The 21,516-nt window shown below is 38.8% G+C and overlaps 1 protein-coding gene across 2 annotated transcripts in view; it reads right to left on the bottom strand.

Moving 5' to 3' along the window:
- Positions 1 to 6,315, bottom strand: part of EMCN (endomucin) — a 119,925-nt gene extending 113,610 nt beyond the window's left edge. Inside the window, exon 1 of one of the 2 annotated variants that reach the window (XM_038582027.1) lies at positions 6,071 to 6,315. In XM_038582027.1, coding sequence (XP_038437955.1) covers positions 6,071 to 6,140 — 70 coding nt within the window. In that variant the 5' untranslated portion in view covers positions 6,141 to 6,315. The remainder of the gene's footprint in view (positions 1 to 6,070) is intronic. The other variant, XM_038582026.1, reaches the window with a different exon arrangement.
- Positions 6,316 to 21,516: the final 15,201 nt, after the last annotated feature.

Here is a 21,516-nt window from a genome sequence, read left to right as displayed (position 1 = left end):
AGTGGGGGTTTTGCAGGTGATGCATGCCTTGGTGTTAGCATAACAGCAGACAGGAAAGCAAAAGGTAAATATTCACATGAGGTAAGGTGCTGTCAGGCTACACTTGTGTGTAGCAGGTTGCCATAACAATGGCTGGAGTAAACACAGCCAGAGAGCACACAGGGAAAGACACACAGGTGTCTAATACACAATGGCTGCTTCTATTTGAAGACTAGTTATGATTATCTCTGCTGATATTTCTACAAGGCACAAAACTTCCATTTAAGTTTAGAAAACTATTTTTCTTTTTTCATTTTTTAAAAACGATTTTTTTCTTATACTTGTCCCAAATTTGGGAACTACGTGTACTGGCCTTTCTGGATGTGATTGGCATCACTAATGTTTTTCCCATTGACGCTGATGTTGTGTCTGCAACAGTACAAAAAGGATCTTGTTTGCTAACTAAAAGAGTTTCTTTTAACACCCAACAGGCATTATTATCCTACCCTGATAGAGCTTTAATGACCCACAGGAATTCAGCAACAGGAAAGGAGGCACTTACCAACAGGAATTGAATGTCTCTTAGAGTACATTCCTGCTTTGACATTCAGTGTTTAGAAATGTGCATCTCAAATTGTTTTCAAAGATGAAGAGGAAGTTGGAAAGTGATGACTAAAAAAATGGCATGGTTGCTTGAATCAGATAATTATTCACAAGTTAAAGTATTCACCTGGAGCTTGAAATGTACCTTCATCAATGAAAAGGAAAGGACTGGCAATGATCCAGTAAAATAAAAGCGTTCTGAAATCCTCACATGTGCATCATTTTTTCCCCTCAATTATCTGAATAATTACAATTAGCAAGATAAAATCAGCAGAGAACTTAACTGGTGACAACTGTTATGAATCTCTTAAAAACAGGAATTCTAGAATGATCTTTTCTACTTTTAAGTAGAGACTCTTAAAAAATGAGTCCTGGAAAAAAAAAAAAAACATTAAACAAATGGTTTGGGGACTAAATACTTTCCCATTGGATTTGTTTGCATATAGGTTCATTCTTCCTATAATCACTCATTTTAGGTAAAATTTTTCTGATAGTGGCGAAACTAAACAGAAGTAGTAAGTGAAATGACCTGCTCTAAAGCAATGCTATCTAAAATAACACATGAATTAATGATATGTGGTATTTACTTAACTTTCTTAAACTTTCCTTTTTGGGAACTTTGCTTTTTAGGAAAGCCATTTTATAATTTTAAGAAATTGAGAATAAGGTTTCTCTTTGAATATTTCTAACTATAGGAAGGTATTACATAAGGGATCCCTGGGTGGCTCAGAGGTTTAGCACCTGGCTTCTGCCCAGGGCATGATCCTGGAGTGTGAGGATGGAGTCCCACATCAGGCTTCCTGCATGGAGCCTGCTTCTCCCTCTGCCTCTCTCTCTCTCTCTCTCTCTTTCTCTCTCTGTCTCTCATGAATAAATAAATAAAATCTTAAAAAAAAAGAAGGTATTACATAAAGTATTTTATACCCCAAATGAAAAAGTAGAGCCAACTGTCTTTAGGTATCCTTCCCCCCAAGGATTATAGACAGAGCATTTTCTCCAGATTTGTTGTAAATTACTGTCACCTGGTACTAGGTTGTCTATCTCTCCCTATCACCTTCTCTCCTGGCTAGACTTTGGGAATTGGCTTACCTTTGATAAGAAGCACATTTCCCCTTATATTTGGTGCCTATTTCCATAGCCAGGGATCAAAGTAATCCACTTGTGTCCGTGTTATATGCTATGAGTCATACATCATGTCCATAATCTTTTCACAAGGACAAGGCAGTAAACTGGTGAGTGTCATTGGAAGAAATTAAAAATGAATAAAATAAAAGAAGGCAATTGTAGTATTCATTTATGTGTTCATTCAGCTATGTCCTTATTGTATGCTTAGAACTGCTACTGGACAAACTAACTACATATGGTAATATATCTATATATGGCCTCTACTTTCAAGGTACTTAGAGTCTGGCAGAGGAAATAAGATACGCCTACCAATCATTAGGATAGAATTTTTCTAAAAAGTGCCATAAGAGAGTTAGAAATATGAGCATCTAGGTGAGAATTAAATTGTTTTTCTATGTTATTAATCTTACAATAAGCAGAACTAAGAACTTCTGGGGTTTTCAAGAGTAAAGAACACTCAACCCCTCAGGGGCATTCCAACTACCCAGGGATATTAATCAGGGGCATTCCAACTACCCAGGGATATTAATTTATCCTGAACATCTCTATTTAAATATCTTATTAGGATTTCAAACTCACCATGTCCAAAATCAAATATATCATTTTTCTCCTTAAACTGCCTCCATCTATCCTTCCCTTCTCCTGCTCCCAAACCATTTCCCTGCTCCTAATATTCAGATAATTCTCTCTGTACATCTCAGTGACTTTCTCCCTCATTGCCAGTCAAGAAAATGTCAAACTTCAAACTTTCTACTTCCTTTAAGCTCTTCCCCAGATCATTCTTTTCATTGTATTGACAGACTTTCATACTTGAAATGACATTTGTGCTATTTTCTTTAACTTTTGTCTCTCCTGATTGCAATAGTCTAACATATCCTGCTGACAGTTTAATCTTCCCAATTTATAGCCCAATCATATAACTCCCACAGTCAAACACATTCAGAGACTCTAAATTAATTCACTATTCATTTGTAACTATGGACTCTTAACTACTTGACATCTCTCACTCTGGTAGTCGACATATCTTGAGGCTCTATTTCCAACCTTATTTTCCACAACTTACCTGTGTCCAATCTGTGACCTCCTTACATGTGTACACTAGAATATACTGATGTTTTCATGTTCTCAAGAAATTTCATCGATCTGGAACCTCCTGTCTTTCAAATGTCAAAGTTTATCATAATTTCCACTTTGATACGAAGCCCTTTCTGATGCCCCACACCCCAAACTAAGCTCTGTACCATTATTTACCTCTTAAGACCTACAATATAATCATACTTATAATTACTTGACTGTGCTTCTCTCCCCCATTTCAAGGGCCATAGTGGAGTCTTACTGATCTCTGCAAATCTATAGCATTTAGCATACTCTCTGTTTTACAGTCTATTCAATCCATTTTTCCCTCATGAAACCGAATGTTCAATCACTGACAAATGAATTTCTCCGAGCAATTCAATTCTCCAGATACCAATAAAATGATGTTTGTTCCTGTCTGCAAATGCCTAAAACATTTTAGTCTTTCCTAAATTAAGGTAATATTCAAAAAGTAAATGGCACTTGAAGAGTACATTGTTTCCTGGGCCTCCCTTTCTCTTGGAATCCCTCTTCATTTAACTTCTCTCAGTCCTGACACTCAAAGGCTCATCAATTTAAGCTTAAAAGCAAAAGGGGTTTAAAAGCCACAGGAAGGGGCTGTTCAGGTTTAAATACAATTTTAAAAACCTTGGGAAAGAATGGCAGTTCTTTTTCGGGAACCTCCCATACGTATTTCAACAGAACAGCTTTCCAAATTGGAGGTTGTAAAATATTATACCGTCAACCAAGTAATAGAAAGTCACTGGCTGCTATGTAGAAAGATTCACTTGATTTTCACAATGAGCACAAAAGACTACATTGTATTTATTTAAATCTGAGACTGACAAAAAATGTCAGAAGGAAAAAGAAAAGTAGTCAATTTCTCTAAAAGATCATTATTTAGGAATAAATTACTATGCAAAGAAGCATGGATCTTCTTGACAACTTGTGAATTTAAGGCATATCAAATGCCTCCTTCCTCATTCCTAATAATCAACTCTACTGATGAAATATAGTAAGCATTCTAAGTTTGGGGAATGTACAAAGCTTTGAAATCAATGTGTTTCCGGTACAGAGGGTTAGGGAAAGAACTTAATAAATTAGCTTAGGAAATGCTTCATTTCCTGCACCATAGCTGGGAAGGGAAACATAAGACAGGCAGAGCCAGGTGCAACAAAATCATACACCTGGATGGAAAAATCTCTTCCAGTTCCTTCTAGGCACCACTCACATGGTCAATTTATGCTCTTGAGCTAGAGCTTCCTTTTCTAAGACAAATGAAGTAGTTTTACAGACTCTTTCCTTAAGTTAACAAATAGAGCTGTTGGCAGAGGTTGAAGGAGATAGTTATTATGTAGTCATTATCTCTGCTCAAATAAAAAATTATCTTACTTGGGCTAATAGTTCATTAGAAAGAAGATACCATTAGCAGGTTGGGCTCATTACCAGTGAGGTAAAAAAGTTGGTATTTTCCTCATTTGATCATAATAGGAAAACCTGCCAGGTCAGCTCTGCGTCGTCCTCCACTTTGCTGTCTTTCCTTACAGCGAGGTTTTGCAGGCTGATTCTATTGATCCTATTTCATTTTGCTTTCAGAAAGACTCATAATCCATTCAATGTTTAACAATGCCAGGAAAATAGTAAACTCGATGGTGCTTACAGACCTGGAGTGGTGAGCATCCTAACTCAGACTTTCTTTTTCTTTTTTTTTTTTTTTAAAGATTGTATTTATTTATTCATGAGAGACAGAGAGAGAGAGAGAGAGAGAGAGAGGCAGAGACACAGACAGAGAGATGCAGGCTCCATGCAGGGAGCCCAATGTGGGACTCGATCCCAGGTCTCCAGGATCTCGCCCTGGGCCTGAAGGTGTCGCTAAACCACTGAGCCACCCGGGCTGTCCCCAGACTTTCAAATTTATATTGATCTGACATCTGTTTATGGAAGTGTTTTCCATGGCATCAAGATTTCCCATGCATATCAAAGAGTTACTTATAAGCTTACACACTGATTTCTGTGGCCCCTCATAAATACTCTTTATTTTTTAAAAATTAGATGCTTGGTAACTCTTTTAAGTGAGATTTCTGGCCTTGATACCTGATGCAACTTAACTCCAGATAAACAATCATATATGTTTTTGAAGTGTTCGGGATTTTGCCCTAAATTTATTTGTGTATTTTGGGAAATTAATGATAAATATCTCTGAAGAGGTGTGCATAATTTTTCCTACATTATCATTCTAAATTAGAATTTTTGTAGGCAGCAAACTTTTGAAAAGAGAACAAGCAAAATAAAATTAGAACTGATTGTTTTCCAGGGCTTTCAGAATCAATATTTCCCAACTGTGTCCTTTTATTATAGTTTATACTTTGGTTTTCACACTTATTAAATCTGTCTTATATTAGTATTACATATTTATTTCTCCCAACAGTACGTTTACACTGTTGGTAAGGACAATGTCTTTATCATTTATATATTCTTTGCACTGATGAGTACATAGTAGGATCCTAATAAATATTTGTTAAATTTAATTGCTTATGGGGAATCCCTCAGAAAGGGCAAACAGTCAGATGTAATAATCTCCTGCAACTGGTCATTAATATCGTCAGGGCTTATAGTGGTTCTTATATATCTGAGTTTCTGAAACTGCAGTCAGTGGGTAGGATTTTTATGTCTATAAATTTCTGAAATGTGTGTATATGTGTAGACATGTGCTTATTTCTGGAGTAAATGTTATTAACTTTAATCAAATGACTCTCCTCTTTACCCATCCTACACCGTCGACAGTAATATTTACTTCCCCAGGCAGCTTGATCCAACCTCTCAATTTATCAGAGCCAAGAGATAGTTGGGAAAAATATAGGCCAGCATCTGCAATGCAGTATTTCTGATTACAGCCTTTCACCCATACTTGACATTCTTGTTATTTCTAGACTTAAAGCCTGAGAAGAGAGCATTTTTGAGAAAGAAGAGTACATTTTTAAGTATCATTTCATCCCCAGATTTTTACTCTCAAAAAAATGCTATCATGTATTCTGAGTACCTTTATGGTGCCCTCAAATATACCGCAGGTCCACATTACCAGCAAACATTTTCCTTTCAGTAAAAACAAACATCCCTTTTGTTGAGCCTTTTCCACGCACTCCCCCAATCAACACTCACACATTTGATTCAGCCAATGAGTTGCTGAATCCAAGTTTCAGGGGAAGCTCCCCAAAGGTAAACTGAGGTTAAGAGTCCCCTACTAGTGATTTCTGATCCACACCATCAGAGGAATAAGAGAAAATGATACCTGTGTCTTTTTTACCGCTACAAAGACTGGGCAGAAGAAGACAAAGGATGGTCACTTGAAGGAATTTCATGGTGCCCGTGGATCGTCTCAGTGGCTTTTCTCTCCAGAGTCAGGCAGAGACAACTCCCTTCCAGCCTGGCAAGGCCTTATTAGCAAATGGAAAAGGTGTGCTGAATGTGAACAGCCACTACCCATTCCCACTTATTTCGGGGGCTCTGATAAAGAACGGGAGGAAATACACACACTCCCTTTGGGAGTTCAGCAGAGAGGAGATTTATTGTTTCAGCCTCTTACAGGAACTTTTTTTTCTCTTCCTTTGGCAGCCACTTGTGTTTTTGTTACTACATTATTTTGTTCTTCTTCAACAAAAAGGTCAGGGCGATTCTGAACAGAAACAGATCTTTCTTGAAAATGGTTCATACAACTTTCTAACTTTTGTTTTGAAAGTGTGTTTCGGACTGGTTATAAAAGGGGCCTTATTAACCAGAGACTCACTTTGGATAAAGAGGCTTTAATTGCCTGAGGGTTAAAGTTTAGAGCAAAATCCACAAGAAATCAACTTTTCCTCTTTCTTTCCTACCTAAAAGCCAGATTAGCAAAGACCATCTTCTGGAGACTAGTGCAAAAACCATATTACATGGGTTCTGCTCTTCTCTTGAGTAAAAAAAAAAAAAAAAAAAAAAAGAGAAGAAGAGGACTTCTTAGGGATGTCCAGGGAGGTTTTTCAGGATATTTCTAATAGACTTAAGCAAGGATATGATCACTTACTGCTCATTCCTGGCTTTTATTGGTGGAATTTGATGAAGAATAAAGAAAAATATACAAGTATCCTCTGCTTTGGAAACTAGTGTTCAGTGTTTGTGTTATAGTGAGCTGTTACAAGGCAGCATGAACCCTGAGGGGCCAGAGTGGCCCTGCAGAGCTCTTAGCCTGGAACAACACTCAGCACTTCAGCATCAGGCCACCGCAGCTTTGAACTGTATCTTGGGAACTTCTGAGCTTTATTTCCATTTATCATGTGCATCCATTAGCAAGATGTATCCTAAGATAGGAGAAAAAACTAAGAAAGATTATTTTTTTTAGGGCAGATTGGGAATGCTCAAAAATTTCTCCATATAAATTAATAACTGCTTCTTCAATTTATGCCATTTCCACTTGGGAAAGTTTTCATAGGAATTCTCTACTTTCAGATAGCAAGGGAAGCCTCTAACAAACCCCTCACCTCACCCTCAGGATACTTTTTTTTAAGGAAGTATGATTGAAATGGCACTGGGGTAGAATGGTCTCCCAAATCAGTGAGGTTGAGAGAGACAGATTCTTCAGACCAGAATGCCAACCAGGAAAGATCTTGGGTATATTCGAGGTCTCTTTGATGTTAGTAGCAATTGATTAAGACATGGCAAGAGCACAACCACAATCCTCGTGTGTGCCAAGTAACTTAACACTTTTCCTTAGCCACAGTCTACACGTCTAATATCAGCCAATGATCCTTTTATATACCTTTAGAGCATGAAGCCTCATGGACAAACGAGTGTCAGTGGATCAATATAGATCCATCTGCTTCCCCATGAAAACTATTCCAAAAGTATACTTTTACCTGGTGATAGTGAAGACAGAGATTTCACTGCTGCACTGTGCTGAGAACTCATTACAAAAGTGATTAGAGCAAATCAACTGATCAAAATATCTTAAACACTAGCTTGTTTCTTCTTAAATTATACCAAGTCTCAGAAGAGACTCCAAGTTTATATTTTGTTCATAAACAAGACTGAATTTTACCCTCTCTTCTAATTAATTTTCTAAAACAGACCACCTTTGGAGTTGATACTTTATTTGGCATATCCCGAATAGTATAAAGATAGTAATGTATGTGAATAGTTGTCACATGCACTTCCCAGAAATAAATTGAGGTGTGGCCATGAATTCACAGTTGAACACTCGCATTGCCTCACTTCCTGCTCCTTGCTCTGCTCTAACTGTGGAGTTTTCAGCACACGGTGTCACCACTGATGTTGACTATGCTTGTTACTATGCTGGTTGCGTTTTGACTTCTCAGCCCTAACTGCTAGGCATTTCCATAAAAAGGACTAGATACTTATTTTGAGAATGCTTGATAATAGAATATTATGTCTATTTAAAAGATAGGACCTGTAGATGAAAAAACTAAAACTCAAACATAAACTAAGAAAATTCATTCTTAACAGTATGGAGGTTCCTTCCTCAAACAGTTAAAAATAGAACTACTCAGCAATTGCCCTGCTAGGGATTTACCCAAAAGATACAAAAATACTAATTTGAAGGAATACATGTGACCTAATGTTTATAGCAGCATTATCAACAATAGCCAAAGTATGGAAAGAGCCCAAATGTCCATCAACTGAGGAATGGATAAAGAAAAGGTGGTATACATATACGATGGACTATTACTCAGCCATAAAAAAGAATGAACTCTTGCCATTTGCAATGACATGGATGGACCTACAGAAAATAATGCTAACTGAAATAAAATAAGTCAAAGAAAGACAAATACCGTTTCACTCATATGTGGAATGTAAGAAACAACAAATTATCATAGTGGGAAAAAAGAGAAAAAAACCCAGGAAAACAATAATAGAGAACAAATTGATGGTTACCAGAGGAGCAATGGGTGGGAAAATGAGTTAAATTAGTGATAGGGTTAAAGAAGGGCACTTGTTTTGATAAACACTGTGTGGTAAGTAAGTGTTGAATCACTAAGATGTACACCTGAAACTTATATTGCACTTTATGTTAACTAACTGGAATTTAAATGAAAACTTGAAAAAGATAAGAAAAAAAAAGAAAAAAGTTTTTAAGAGTTTTAGAGAGAGCATGATTGAGCCAGGAGAGGGGCAGAGGGAGGGGGGGAGAGAGAGAGAGAGAGAGAGAAAATCTTTTTTTTTTTTTTAAGATTTTATTTATTTATTCATGAGAGACACAGAAAGAAAGAGAGAGAGAGAGAGAGAGAGAGAGAGAGAGAGAGGCAGACACAGGCAGAGGGAGAAGCAGGCTCCATGCAGGAAGCCTGATGTGGGACTCAATCCCCGGACTCCAGGATCACACCCTGGGCTGAAGGCAGGTGCTAAACCACTGAGCCACCCTGAGATCTCACAATCCTGAGATCATGACCAGAGTTGAAATCAAGAGTAGGACACTCAACTGACTGAGCCACCCAGGTACCCTAAGAAAATCATTCTTAAATGCTTAGGGGAAAAAAAGGAAAATAAGAGTAATATTATTATGGGTCATAATAATGACCATTATGATGGGTCAGTTTTGTTAAGAGAAGCAATTTTATTTTATTTTTCTAATAATAAATTTATTTTATATTGGTGTTCGATTTGCCAACATACAGAATAACACCCAGTGCTCATCCCATCAAGTGCCCCCCTCAGTGCCCATCACACATACACCCCCACCCCCCGCCCTCCTCCCCTTCCACCACCCCTAGTTCGTTTCCCAGAGTTAGGAGTCCTCATGTTCTGTCTCCCTTTCTGATATTTCCTACCCATTTCTTCTCCCTTCCCTTCTATTCCCTTTCACTATTATTTATATTCCCCAAATGAATGAGACCATATAATGTTTGTCCTTCTCCGATTGACTTACTTCACTCAGCATAATACCCTCCAGTTCCATCCACATTGAAGCAAATGATGCGTATTTGTCGTTTCTAATGGCTGAGTAATATTCCATTGTATACATAAACCACATCTTCTTTATCCATTCATCTTTTCGACACCGAGGCTCCTTCCACAGTTTGGCTATTGTGGACATTGCTGCTAGAAACATCGGGGTGCAGGTGTCCCGGCATTTCATTGCATCTGTATCTTTGGGGTAAATCCCCAGCAGTGCAATTGCTGGGTCATAGGGCAGGTCTATTTTTGACTCTTTGAGGAACCTCCACAAGGTGTATACTAGAGTGGCTGCACCAGTTCACATTCCCACCAACAGTGCAAGAGGGTTCCCCTTTCTCCACATCCTCTCCAACATTTGTGGTTTCCTGCCTTGTTAATTCTCCCCATTCTCACTGGTGTGAGGTGGTATCTCATTGTGGCTTTGATTTGTATTTCCCTGATGGCAAGTGATGCGGAGCATTTTCTCATGTGCGTGTTGGCCATGTCTAGGTCTTCTTCTGTGAGATTTCTCTTCATGTCTTTTGCCCATTTCATGATTGGATTGTTTGTTTATTTGGTGTTGCATTTAAGAAGTTCTTTATAGATCTTGGAAACTAGCCCTTTATCTGATACGTCATTTGCAAATATCTTCTCCCATTCTGTAGGTTGTCTTTTAGTTTTGTTGACTGTATCCTTTGCTGTGCAAAAGCTTCTTATCTTGATGAAGTCCCAATAGTTCATTTTTGGTTTTGTTTCTTTTGCCTTCGTGGATGTATCTTGCAAGAAGTCACTGTGACGGGTTTAAAAAGGGTGTTGCCTGTGTTCTCCTCTAGGATTTTGATGGAATCTTGTCTCACATTTAGATCTTTCATCCATTTTGAGTTTATCTTTGTGTATGGTGCAAGGGAGTGGTCTAGTTTCATTCTTCTGCATGTGGATGTCCAATTTTCCCAACACCATTTATTGAAGAGATTGTCTTTCTTCCAATGGATAGTCTTTCCTCCTTTATCAAATATTAGTTGACCATAAAGTTCAGGGTCCACTTCTGGATTCTCTATTCTGTTCCATTGATCTATGTGTCTGTTTTTGTGCCAGTACCACACTGTCTTGATGACCACAGCTTTGTAGTACAACCTGAAATCTGGCATTGTGATGTCCCCAGCTATGGTTTTCCTTTTTTAAAAATCCCCTGGCTATTCAGGGTCTTTTCTGATTCCACACAAATCTTAAAATAAGTTGTTCTAACTCTCTGAAGAAAGTCCATGGTATTTTGATAGGGATTGCATTAAGCGTGTAAATTGCCCTGAGTAACATTGACATTTTCACAGTATTAATTCTGCCAATCCATGAGCATGGAATATTTTTCCATCTCTTTGTATCTTCCTCAATTTCTTTCAGAAGTGTTATAGTTTTTAGGTTAGAGATCCTTTACCTCTCTGGTGAGGTTTATTCCTAGGTATCTTATGCTTTTGGGTGCAATTGTAAATGGGATTAACTCCTTAATTTCTCTTTCTTCAGTCTCATTGTTAGTGTATAGAAATTCCACTGATTTCTGGGCATTGATTTTGTATCCTGCCACGCTGCCGAATTGCTGTATGAGTTCTAGCAATCTTGGGGTGGAGGCTTCTGGGTTTTCTATGTAGAGTATCATGTCATCGGCGAAGAGGGAGAGTTTGACTTCTTCTTTGCCAATTTGAATGCCTTTAATGTCTTCTTGTTGTCTGATTGCTGAGGCTAGGACTTCTAGTACTGTGTTGAATAGCAGTGGTGAGAGTGGACATCCCTGTCTTGTTCCTGATCTTAGGGGAAAGGCTCCCAGTGCTTCCCCATTGAGAATGATATTTGCTGTGGGCTTTTCGTAGATGGCTTTTAAGATGTTGAGGAATGTTCCCTCTATCCCTACACTCTGAAGAGTTTTGATCAGGAATGGATGCTGTATTTTGTCAAATGCTTTCTCTGCTTCGAATGAGAGGTTCTTGGTTTTTCTCTTGCTGATTTGTCAAATGCTTTCTCTGCATCTAACATGGTTCTTGGTTTTTCTCTTGCTGATATGATGAATCACATTGATTGTTTTATGAGTGTTGAACCAGCCTTGTGTCCCGGGGATAAATCCTACTTGGTCATGGTGAATAATTTTCTTAATGTACTGTTGGATCCTATTGGCTAGTATCTTGTTGAGAATTTTTGCATCCATGTTCATCAGGGATATTGGTCTGTAATTCTCCTTTTTGGTGGGGTCTCTGTCTGGTTTTGGAATTAAGGTGATGCTGGCCTCGTAGAACGAATTTGGAAGTACTCCATCTCTTTCTATCTTTCCAAACAGTTTTAGTAGAATAGGTATGGTTTCTTCTTTAAATGTTTGATAGAATTCCCCTGGGAAGCCATCTGGCCCTGGACTCTTGTGTCTTGGGAGGTTTTTGATGACTGCTTCAATTTCCTCCCTGGTTATTGGCCTGTTCAGGTTTTCTATTTCTTCCTGTTCCAGTTTTGGTAGTTTGTGGCTTTCCAGGAATGCGTCCCTTTCTTCTAGATTGCCTAATTTATTGGCGTATAGCTGTTCATAATATGTTTTTAAAATCGTTTGTATTTCCTTGGTGTTGGTAGTGATCTCTCCTTTCTCATTCACGATTTTATTAATTTGAGTCTTCTCTCTCTTCTTTTTAATAAGGCTGGCTAATGGTTTATCTATCTTATTAATTCTTTCAAAGAACCAACTCCTGGTTCTGTTGATCTGTTCCACAGTTCTTCTGGTCTCGATTTCGTTGAGTTCTGCTCGAATCTTTATTAACTCTCTTCTTCTGCTGGGTGTAGGATCTCTTTGCTGTTTTTTCTCTAGCTCCTTTATGTGTAAGGTTAGCTTTTGTATTTGAGTTCTTTCCAGTTTTTGAATGGATGCTTGTATTGCGATGTATTTCCCCCATAGGACTGCTTTTGCTGGATCCCAAAGATTTTGAACGGTTGTATCTTCATTCTCATTAGTTTCCATGAATCTTTTTAATTCTTCCTTAATTTCCTGGTTGACCCTTTCATCTTTTAACAGGATGGTCCTTAACCTCCACATGTTTGAGGTCCTTCCAAACTTCTTGTCATGATTTGGTTCTAATTTCAAGGCATTATGGTCTGAGAATATGCAGGGGACGATCCCAATCTTTTGGTATCAGTTCAGGCCCGATTTGTGACCCAGTATGTGGTCTATTCTGGAGAAAGTTCCATGTGCACTTGAGAAGAATGTGTATTCAGTTGAGTTTGGATGTAAAGTTCTGTAGATATCTGTGAAATCTATTTGGTCCAGTGTATCATTTAAAGCTCTCGTTTCTTTGGAGATGTTGTGCTTAGAAGACCTATCGAGTATAGAAAGAGCTAGATTGAAGTCACCAAGTATAAGTGTATTATTATCTAAGTATTTCTTCACTTTGGTTATTAATCGATTTACATATTTGGCAGTTCCCACATTCGGGGCATATATATTGAGGATTGTTAAGTCCTCTTGTTGGATAGATCCTTTAAGTATGATATAGTGTCCCTCTTCATCTCTCACTACAGTCTTTGGGGTAAATTTTAGTTTATCTGATATAAGGATGGCTACCCCTGCTTTCTTTTGAGGACCATTCGAATGGTGAATGGTTCTCCAACCTTTTATTTTCAGGCTGTAAGTGTCCTTCTGTCTAAAATGAGTCTCTTGTAGACAGCAAATAGATGGGTCCTGCTTTTTTATCCAGTCTGAAACCCTGCGCCTTTTGATAGGGTCATTAAGCCCGTTCACGTTCAGAGTTACTATTGACAGATATGAGTTTAGTGTCATCATGATATCTATTCAGTCCTTGTTTTTGTGGATTGTTCCACTGAACTTCTTCTTAAAGGGGAATTTTAAGAGTCCCCCTTAAAATTTCTTGCAGAGCTGGTTTGGAGGTCACATATTCTTTCAGTTCCTGCCTGTCTTGGAAGCTCTTTATCTCTCCTTCCATTTTGAATGAGAGCCTTGCTGGATAAAGTGTTCTGGGTTGCATGTTCTTCTCATTTAGGACCCTGAATATATCCTGCCAGCCCTTTCTGGCCTGCCAGGTCTCTGTGGAGAGGTCTGCTGTTACCTTAATACTCCTCCCCATAAAAGTCAGGGATTTCCAGTCTCTTGCTGCTTTAAGGATCTTCTCTTTATCTTTGGAATTTGTAAGCTTCACTATTAGATGTAGAGGTGTTGAACGGTTTTTATTGATTTTAGGGGGGGATCTCTCTATTTCCTGGATCTGAATGCCTGTTTCCCTTCCCAGATTAGGAAAGTTTTCAGCTATGATTTGTTCAAATACATATTCTGGCCCTCTGTCCCTTTCGGCGCCCTCGGGAACCCCAACTAAACGTAGGTTTTTCTTCCTCAGGCTGTCGTTTATTTCCCTTAATCTATCTTCATGGTCTTTTAATTGTTTGTCTCTTTTTTCCTCAGTTTCCTTCTTTGCCATCAACTTGTCTTCTAGGTCACTCACTCGTTCTTCCACCTCATTAACCCTCGTCGTTAGGACTTCTAGTTTGGATTGCATCTCATTAAATTGATTTTTAATTTCTGCCTGAATGGATCTAAATTCTGCAGTCATGAAGTCTCTTGAGTCCTTTATGCTTTTTTCTAGAGCCACCAGTAGCTGTATAATATGTGCTTCTGAATTGGCTTTCTGACATTGAATTGTAATCCAGATTTTGTAACTCTGTGGGAGAGAGGACTGTTTCTGATTCTTTCTTTTGAGGTGAGGTTTTCCTTCTAGTAGTCATTTTGCTCAGTGCAGAGTGGCCAAAAGCAAGTTGTACTGAGAAAAGGAGAAAAAGAGAGGAGAGAAAGAAGGAAAGAAAAGAGAAAAAGAAAAAAAGAAAAAAGGAAGAAAAAAAGAAGAAAAAGAGAAATAAAAAGAAAGAAAGGAAAAAAAGGGGTGAGGGAAGCAAACAGAAATCAAAAAGAAAAAAAACACGGGGGAGTATCTTCTGATTCTGTACACTTTAAGTCCCTTGACTTCCCCTGGAACTTGTCGGTCTAGCTGGTCTTCTGGGGGAGGGGCCTGTTGTGCTGATTTTCAGGTGTTAGCACTTGGGGGAGCTGCTCTGCCCCCTGCCTGGTGCAGGGCTCAGTGGGGGTTGTTTACCCCGTGAGGCCGCAGGAGCAACAGCCCTAGTGGCGGGGCCAGCTCTGCAGCCCTGGAGTCAGCCCCCGCAGTAGCTCCGGAGCTCTCCGTCTGCAGGGCCTGGAGGCTCCGGGGCGGGGCCGCTGATCTGCTCAGCTCGGGGCAGGAGCGTCCTTGCTGTCCTGGGCCCTCCCGGCCTCTGCCTGTCCCGGGGGGAGGCTGGATCCTGGGCTGTGTCCCGGCGCCCTGTGCCCCGGGGCCTGCGCTGCTGGATTCGTGCTCCCGCCCCGCAGCCCCCTCCGCGGAGCCGCCCCCGAGCCCCCCCGAGCTGCTCCCGCCCCGCAGCCCCCTCCGCGGAGCCCTCCCCGAGCCCCCCGAGCTGCTCCCACCCCGCAGCCCCCTCCGCGGAGCCTCCCCCAAGCTCCCCCGAGCTGCTCCCGCCCCGCAGCCCCCTCCGCGGAGCCACCCCCAAGCCCCCCGAGCTGCTCTGGGTCCCGCCGTGCGCGCTGCAGCCCTTAGGGAGCTCGGCGCACTCTCCCGGGGCGCAGGTGTCTGTTAGTGTCCCCGGGAGCCCGAGGGCATCCCCGCTCTCCTGGGTCCTGCTCCACCTCCCTGGGAGCCCCTTTCCCCCGGGAAGGTCGGTGCAGCTCCTGCTCCTCCGGGACGGGGCTCTCCTGTCCTGGGGACACTCGCCCCGGCCTCAGCCCGGCTCCTCGCGGGCCCCTCCCCCTTGGAGGCCTTTTGTTTCTTTATTTCTTTTTCCCCGTCTTCCTACCTGGATAGAAGCGCCAACTCTTCTCACTGTAGGGTTCCAGCTGGTCTCTCTTTAAATCTCAGGCCGAATTCGTAGATTTTCAGGATGGTTTGAAGGTTATCTAGGTAATTTGGTGGGGACAGGTGACTTGGGGACCCTACTCTTCTGCCATCTTGCCTCTCCCAGAAGTTATTTTAAAGTAAAATAATTCATTAAAATGATGGTAATTGCCAAAAGAGACAGATCAATGGCATAAAATAGTAAATAAATAAATACTTAGATATATTTGCAATATGTATATGTGTGTATATATATGTACTTAGATATATTTGCAGATATGTGTACGTGTAAGAGATTAGATACAGGGAAATTTAACACAGTATATGTGATGAGTAGGATGTATTATTTAATAAGTGTTTTTTGACAAGCTGTTAATCCTTAAAAAAGAAATAAAATTAGGTCACTATTTTGCTTCAAGTACCAAAATAAATTTTTTATTTGTCAAAACGTTAAAAGTGACAAACAAAAGCAAGATTCTAGAAGAGAACATGGCCGATTTTTGCATATAGCTAGGTTGGTGAAGATATTTTATACATGACACAATAAGCAGAGCACATAAAAAGAAGACTTGATCTGTTTTCTTAATAAAAATTAATATGTTTTTGGCTCAACAGACCCTAAAGTGAAAAGGCAAACAAAAAACTTGTAAATAATAATACAAAATAAAGATTTGATATCCTTAACATGTGAAGACTTCTTGCTAATCAACGATAAGCCAATGACTCGGTAATTTACAGATAGACAAAAGAACATCAAAAAGAAGAAGGAGAAGGCCAACAAAATGGAAAAATATATTCATGTCACTAGAAATCAAAGAAATGGATATTTAAGAATTGAATTAATACTTTTGGCTTTCAAATATATTCTCTGTCAATATTCAGTTTTGATGAATGCTCAAAGAAAATTATTGTCTTATTCTTGGGGTATGAGCTTTCCAGGATATGACTTGGCAATATACACCAAAACTCTTAAGAAAGCACCCTCTTTGAATTTGTAATTATATGTTTAAGAACTTATTTTAAAAATGAAGATGCCTATTAAAGTTCATGCTATTACAAACATTTGCCAGTAACATTAATTGTTGGGAAATAAGATGGGATATTATTCTTCCACAAAATATTATTAGAAACTTTTTCTTTTTTTTTTTTTTAAGATTTTATTTATTTATTCATGAGAGACACAGAGAGAGAGAGAGAGAGACAGAGACACAGGCAGAGGGAGAAGCAGGCTCCACGCAGGGAGCCCATTGTGGGACTCACTCCCGGGACTCCAGGATTACACCCTGGGCTGAAAGCAGGCACTAAACTGTTAAGCCTTTCAGGGATTCCTAGAAACTTTTTCTTAGACATGGACATATATTCATGGTATTTTGTTGCACTTGTGAGAGAGAGAGAAAATGTCAACGGTGGCTTATCTCTTGATTGTGCATTAGGGATAGTTTTTATCTTATATTTGTGTTTTTATAAGATTTTCCAGAGTAAATGTATCTTTACATTTTTAAACAAATAAACCTTTTATTTTACTTGATACTTTTTGTTTAATTTAATCTGATTCAGTTTTGAGGGAATATTGATATGTTTTGGATTCCAACCTACTGGAATGCTTGAAATTTTAGGAAGTGTGTGATTTAAGAGCACTTTACTGAAAGAAAGTGGTGAAGACAACTAAACCACCCTAACCTGAGAGATGAAAAGATGTTTTTGCTTTTATTTGTATACAATTCGTCTTCTGTATTCCTTGTCTAATCCAAAGGATAAGTTCTTGTAAGGTTATGCAAGAACCATTTTAGAATTCTTTAGAAGCACATATCAAGGCTTGTCACTGCCACCTTTGACACTAAAAAATTGTATAATGAAGACTGCAACACTGATGACCTTATGTTAACTCCTGTGGTGCTGAGAAAATTCAAATGGCACCATTATCAAGCCCTCAGATTAAAATTCCTTCCCATTTGTCTTATTTCTCTCTGCCAGCTTGTCACTGAATGAAATAATCTAAAACGGCAGGAATGTCAAAAAGTGATCTTATGAACTATCAAAGAACATGAGTTCTGGGTTCAGATTCTGACTCTCTCCCTTAATCATGTGTGACTTGACTGAGTTACTTGGCCTCTTTATGCTTTGGTTTCCCCAGGGAAAAATGGGAATAATCACTGGCAACTATAAATGTTGTTCAGAGAATTCGGTGAGAGTTCAGAAAGTCTTCTCAAAGTGTATGCTAAGCAAGCAAACAATTAAACTAACCTTAAACTTCTGGAATATTTAGGCTAAAAGAAAGTATCTTAGTTCAGTGATATAGTTTCAGGTTGTTAGGATTTTACATAAACCATCTCATTCTAAAGTGATTAACCAATTTCTTAAGAAATACTTGGGTGATGCAAGTCCCAAAATATTGTTGAGAACAGATTAAATAGATTTCTAACTCCTATTTTCAGGGATCCATTCCATGCTCCACTTTAAGGTACTTTAAATATCAAGTACTTTCTTCAATGGGGATAGAAACTAACAGCTTACTTTTATTACTTGCCTATCTGAAATGGGAATCAGGAATCTTCTGATGGTATTGGTATCAGAGCTGAAAATAGATATTTAGGGCCCATGATACTGGAAGTATAAAGTCTCCCTCCTACAGAGCCAAAATGGACAATGAGCACCAATAGTGGGTGCACTATTGGGCCTCACCATTTAGCCGAGCTTATGCCAGTAAAATATCTTCCTTAATTGTTATGTTTCTTTTATAATCAGCTTCCAATGGCCCCAAACCAGTGCTATTTCATATTGCTCAAGAAAGAAGACATGACAACTCACAACTCCGAGATCAAGATCTAAGTCAAGATCAAGAGTTGTTTGCTTGACTGACTGAGCCACCCAGGCACCCAGATTGGGATCAATCTCTTAAGGCTTTTGATAGATAAATACATAAATAAAAGCACAATAGCTCAGAGATGAGATATACAAAAGTTATTTTAATATAGATTCTTACCTAACATTATCATTTGTCAGGGGGATCCTTGACAAATGACAAATGAGTCTTCATGTCAACAGTTGAAATGATTGGAACTCATTACTCTGTGAGGCAGCCCATTCTTCTGTTCAACCACTCTTCTTGTTAAAAAGTTAAATCACCTTTTCTTTATCCTTATCTGCCTTAAGAAACTCTGGAAATCACTGTCATACATTGATTTTTTTGGTGTATGAAACTGGGTTGAAGAGTATTTTTTTCCATTAATTCTGTAGGTCATATTCAAAAGGAAATGAAATTTTTCTAAGAGCTTTTGGGAATAAAATAGAATATAATTCATTTATTATATCTATTGAAGCATAGGTGTGATGACTTCCATAAAGTTCTGGAACATGTGAATAAACTCAGAAATAAACAGGCAAGTATAAAGTTCTTCAAAAGTTTAACTTTCCATTTAGCTCAGCTGTTTCATACACCTTGTGACCAAGATTTCTGCTCAGATGTCTCATTTTTGGTGAGTCAGAAATAATAGTATCTCAGAGAAATATTCTTTTCCTATGTCAAAAGACATCTATTAAAAATTATTTTTTTAAAAAAAGATTTTAGGGATCCCTGGGTGGCGCAGCGGTTTGGCGCCTGCCTTTGGCCCAGGGCGCGGTCCTGGAGACCTGGGATCGAATCCCACGTCGGGCTCCCGGTGCATGGAGCCTGCTTCTCCCTCTGCCTGTGTCTCTGCCTCTCTCTCTCTCACTGTGTGCCTATCATAAATAAATAAAAGTTTAAAAAAAAAATTTAAAAAAAAATAAAAATAAAAATAAAAAAAGATTTTATTTATTTATTCATGAGAGACACAGGGAGAGGCAAAGACATAGGCAGAGAGAGAAGCAGGCTCCCTGAGGGGAGCCCAATGCGGGACTCAATATCAGGACCCTGGGTTCATGCCCTGAGCTGAAGGCAGATGTTCAACCCCTGGGCCACCCAGGAGTCCCCCTATTAAAAATTATTGAATGTGTAGTATGTGCCAGGGATTTTTCACAGATATGTTCATGCAAAAGTGTGACTTATAAGTGAGTCGTATCTAATGCCTTCACTTTTACTCTATAAATGATCCATCTAGATTTACTAATTTACCTAATTAGATTTTACTCCTTTTTTCTTACCCATTTTAGTTCATATTCTTAGTTTTCCAAATCCTTTTTTGCATTGTTCATCTCTACGGTCAGTTAGTAATAAATACTCAATGGGATCTTTCACAGGACCGGATCTAAACCAATTTAAAAGCATGGTGAAGTGATTTATTTACCTCTCCTTTCTAAACTTCCAGACAAATGGAGGTTAAAGTTAATTCTCTAAAAACTGTGGGTTTTCTTTCCTCTCTTTTTCCAAAAAAAGAAAGCCAACTGCAGGCACAGCTTTTGAGTATTCATAGAAACCTATAAACTTAAAGTTAGAAATGGAGTGTCTGTAGCTCCTCATTCCTTTTAATAAACAATACACATAACTTAAAGAATTACCTTATTAATGACTTCTGGACTATACCTCAGGGATTTAACAGCCTGTTGCTTGCTCTTTATAGTTCATTCCCAAACTTCTTTGGTCATTCCCTTCCAGGATTCTGACTTTTAACCTACTATCTGCTCTCCAGAAGAGATTCTACCTAGAGGTGTTTTAGTTTGGTTTTCCCCTGGCTGCTGTATCCGATATCAACATTCTGCTAACCATTTCCCAGATGATGATGTATATCCTCCATCCTGACTCATCAAAACTGGCTGAGATCTGTGGTGAAGACTTTTACTGCTTACTGAATGCCCAATTTTTTGTATTAGGTTGGTTCATGTGGCTGGTTCTGGCCAGAGGCTATATGCAGAATAACATGTGTCACTTCCAAGACAATACATAAAAGAGAATGTATGAATCTTCTATGCTTTATATTTCCCATCCAGGACAACTTTGAGACCATGTATTCCTATGGTGCAGTATATGAGTGACTGTATGGAACAGAGCTCTCCATCTGCAAACCATAGATCTGCTCTGAATTTGTTTCAGCAACACACAGACATTTATTGTATCAAGTGATTAAGATTATTTCAAGTTTATTTGGTTACCAAAGCCTTTTGTGACCAGTGAAGGATCCTATTTATTATATTCTCTTGAAAACCTTGATTTGATAGAATTTAAGATCAAATTGGTCATATGCTACAGACATCATCAGCCTCCCACACTAGATAGTAAACTCCTCAGGGGCAAAGCATATGTCTTGGTCATCTATCCCCATAGTTTAGCAGAGTTCCTGATACAAAATAATTAAATTTTATGTCAACTATGTTGATCCTTCAGCTCTGATCTTAATGTTTTAGGAAGGTCTTATATTGAATCCTAGTTTCTTGCATTTACCTGCTCCATTTTTCCTTCAGCGATAAAATGCAGTGGGAGTTTTATTGCTCCAGTTGCAGGCTCATTATTTGTCCAGGAGATGGCTACGGAGGAAGGAGGTCTAGACAGTTTTTTAGAGATTGTATAGGTTTCCTCATCGTACTCATGTGTATGGGAGGAGATATGAAGACAGTGGCTTTGAGGCAAATAGCCTTAGCTCTGTCATTTTTCTCTATGTGACTAAGGGCAAATTAATAAAGCCCTCTAATCCTTAATGGAGAGAAATGATGAAAAAAATAGTTTTCTCATGGAGCTATCAAAATAACACATGATGTCATATATATAAATTACATGAAGCAGTTGCCACTCCTCCCATTCCAGTTCTGTTATATGGCACTAGAATGGAAATAACTTTTTTCTTTGAGTCTTAGTTTTACTCATCTGCAAAATGGCAAAGAGAGTTCTTATTCCTGAAACTATCAGACTGAGAACTTTGTTTCAAAAATTAAAGATGATTTGAATAAAACTATTTTAATACTGTTTCCTTTTTTTAAATTTTTTTTA

The sequence above is a fragment of the Canis lupus genome, chromosome 32, assembly GCF_011100685.1.
Source record: "Canis lupus familiaris isolate Mischka breed German Shepherd chromosome 32, alternate assembly UU_Cfam_GSD_1.0, whole genome shotgun sequence".
NCBI lineage: Eukaryota > Metazoa > Chordata > Mammalia > Carnivora > Canidae > Canis > Canis lupus.
This window is presented reverse-complemented; position numbering and strand designations above follow the sequence as displayed.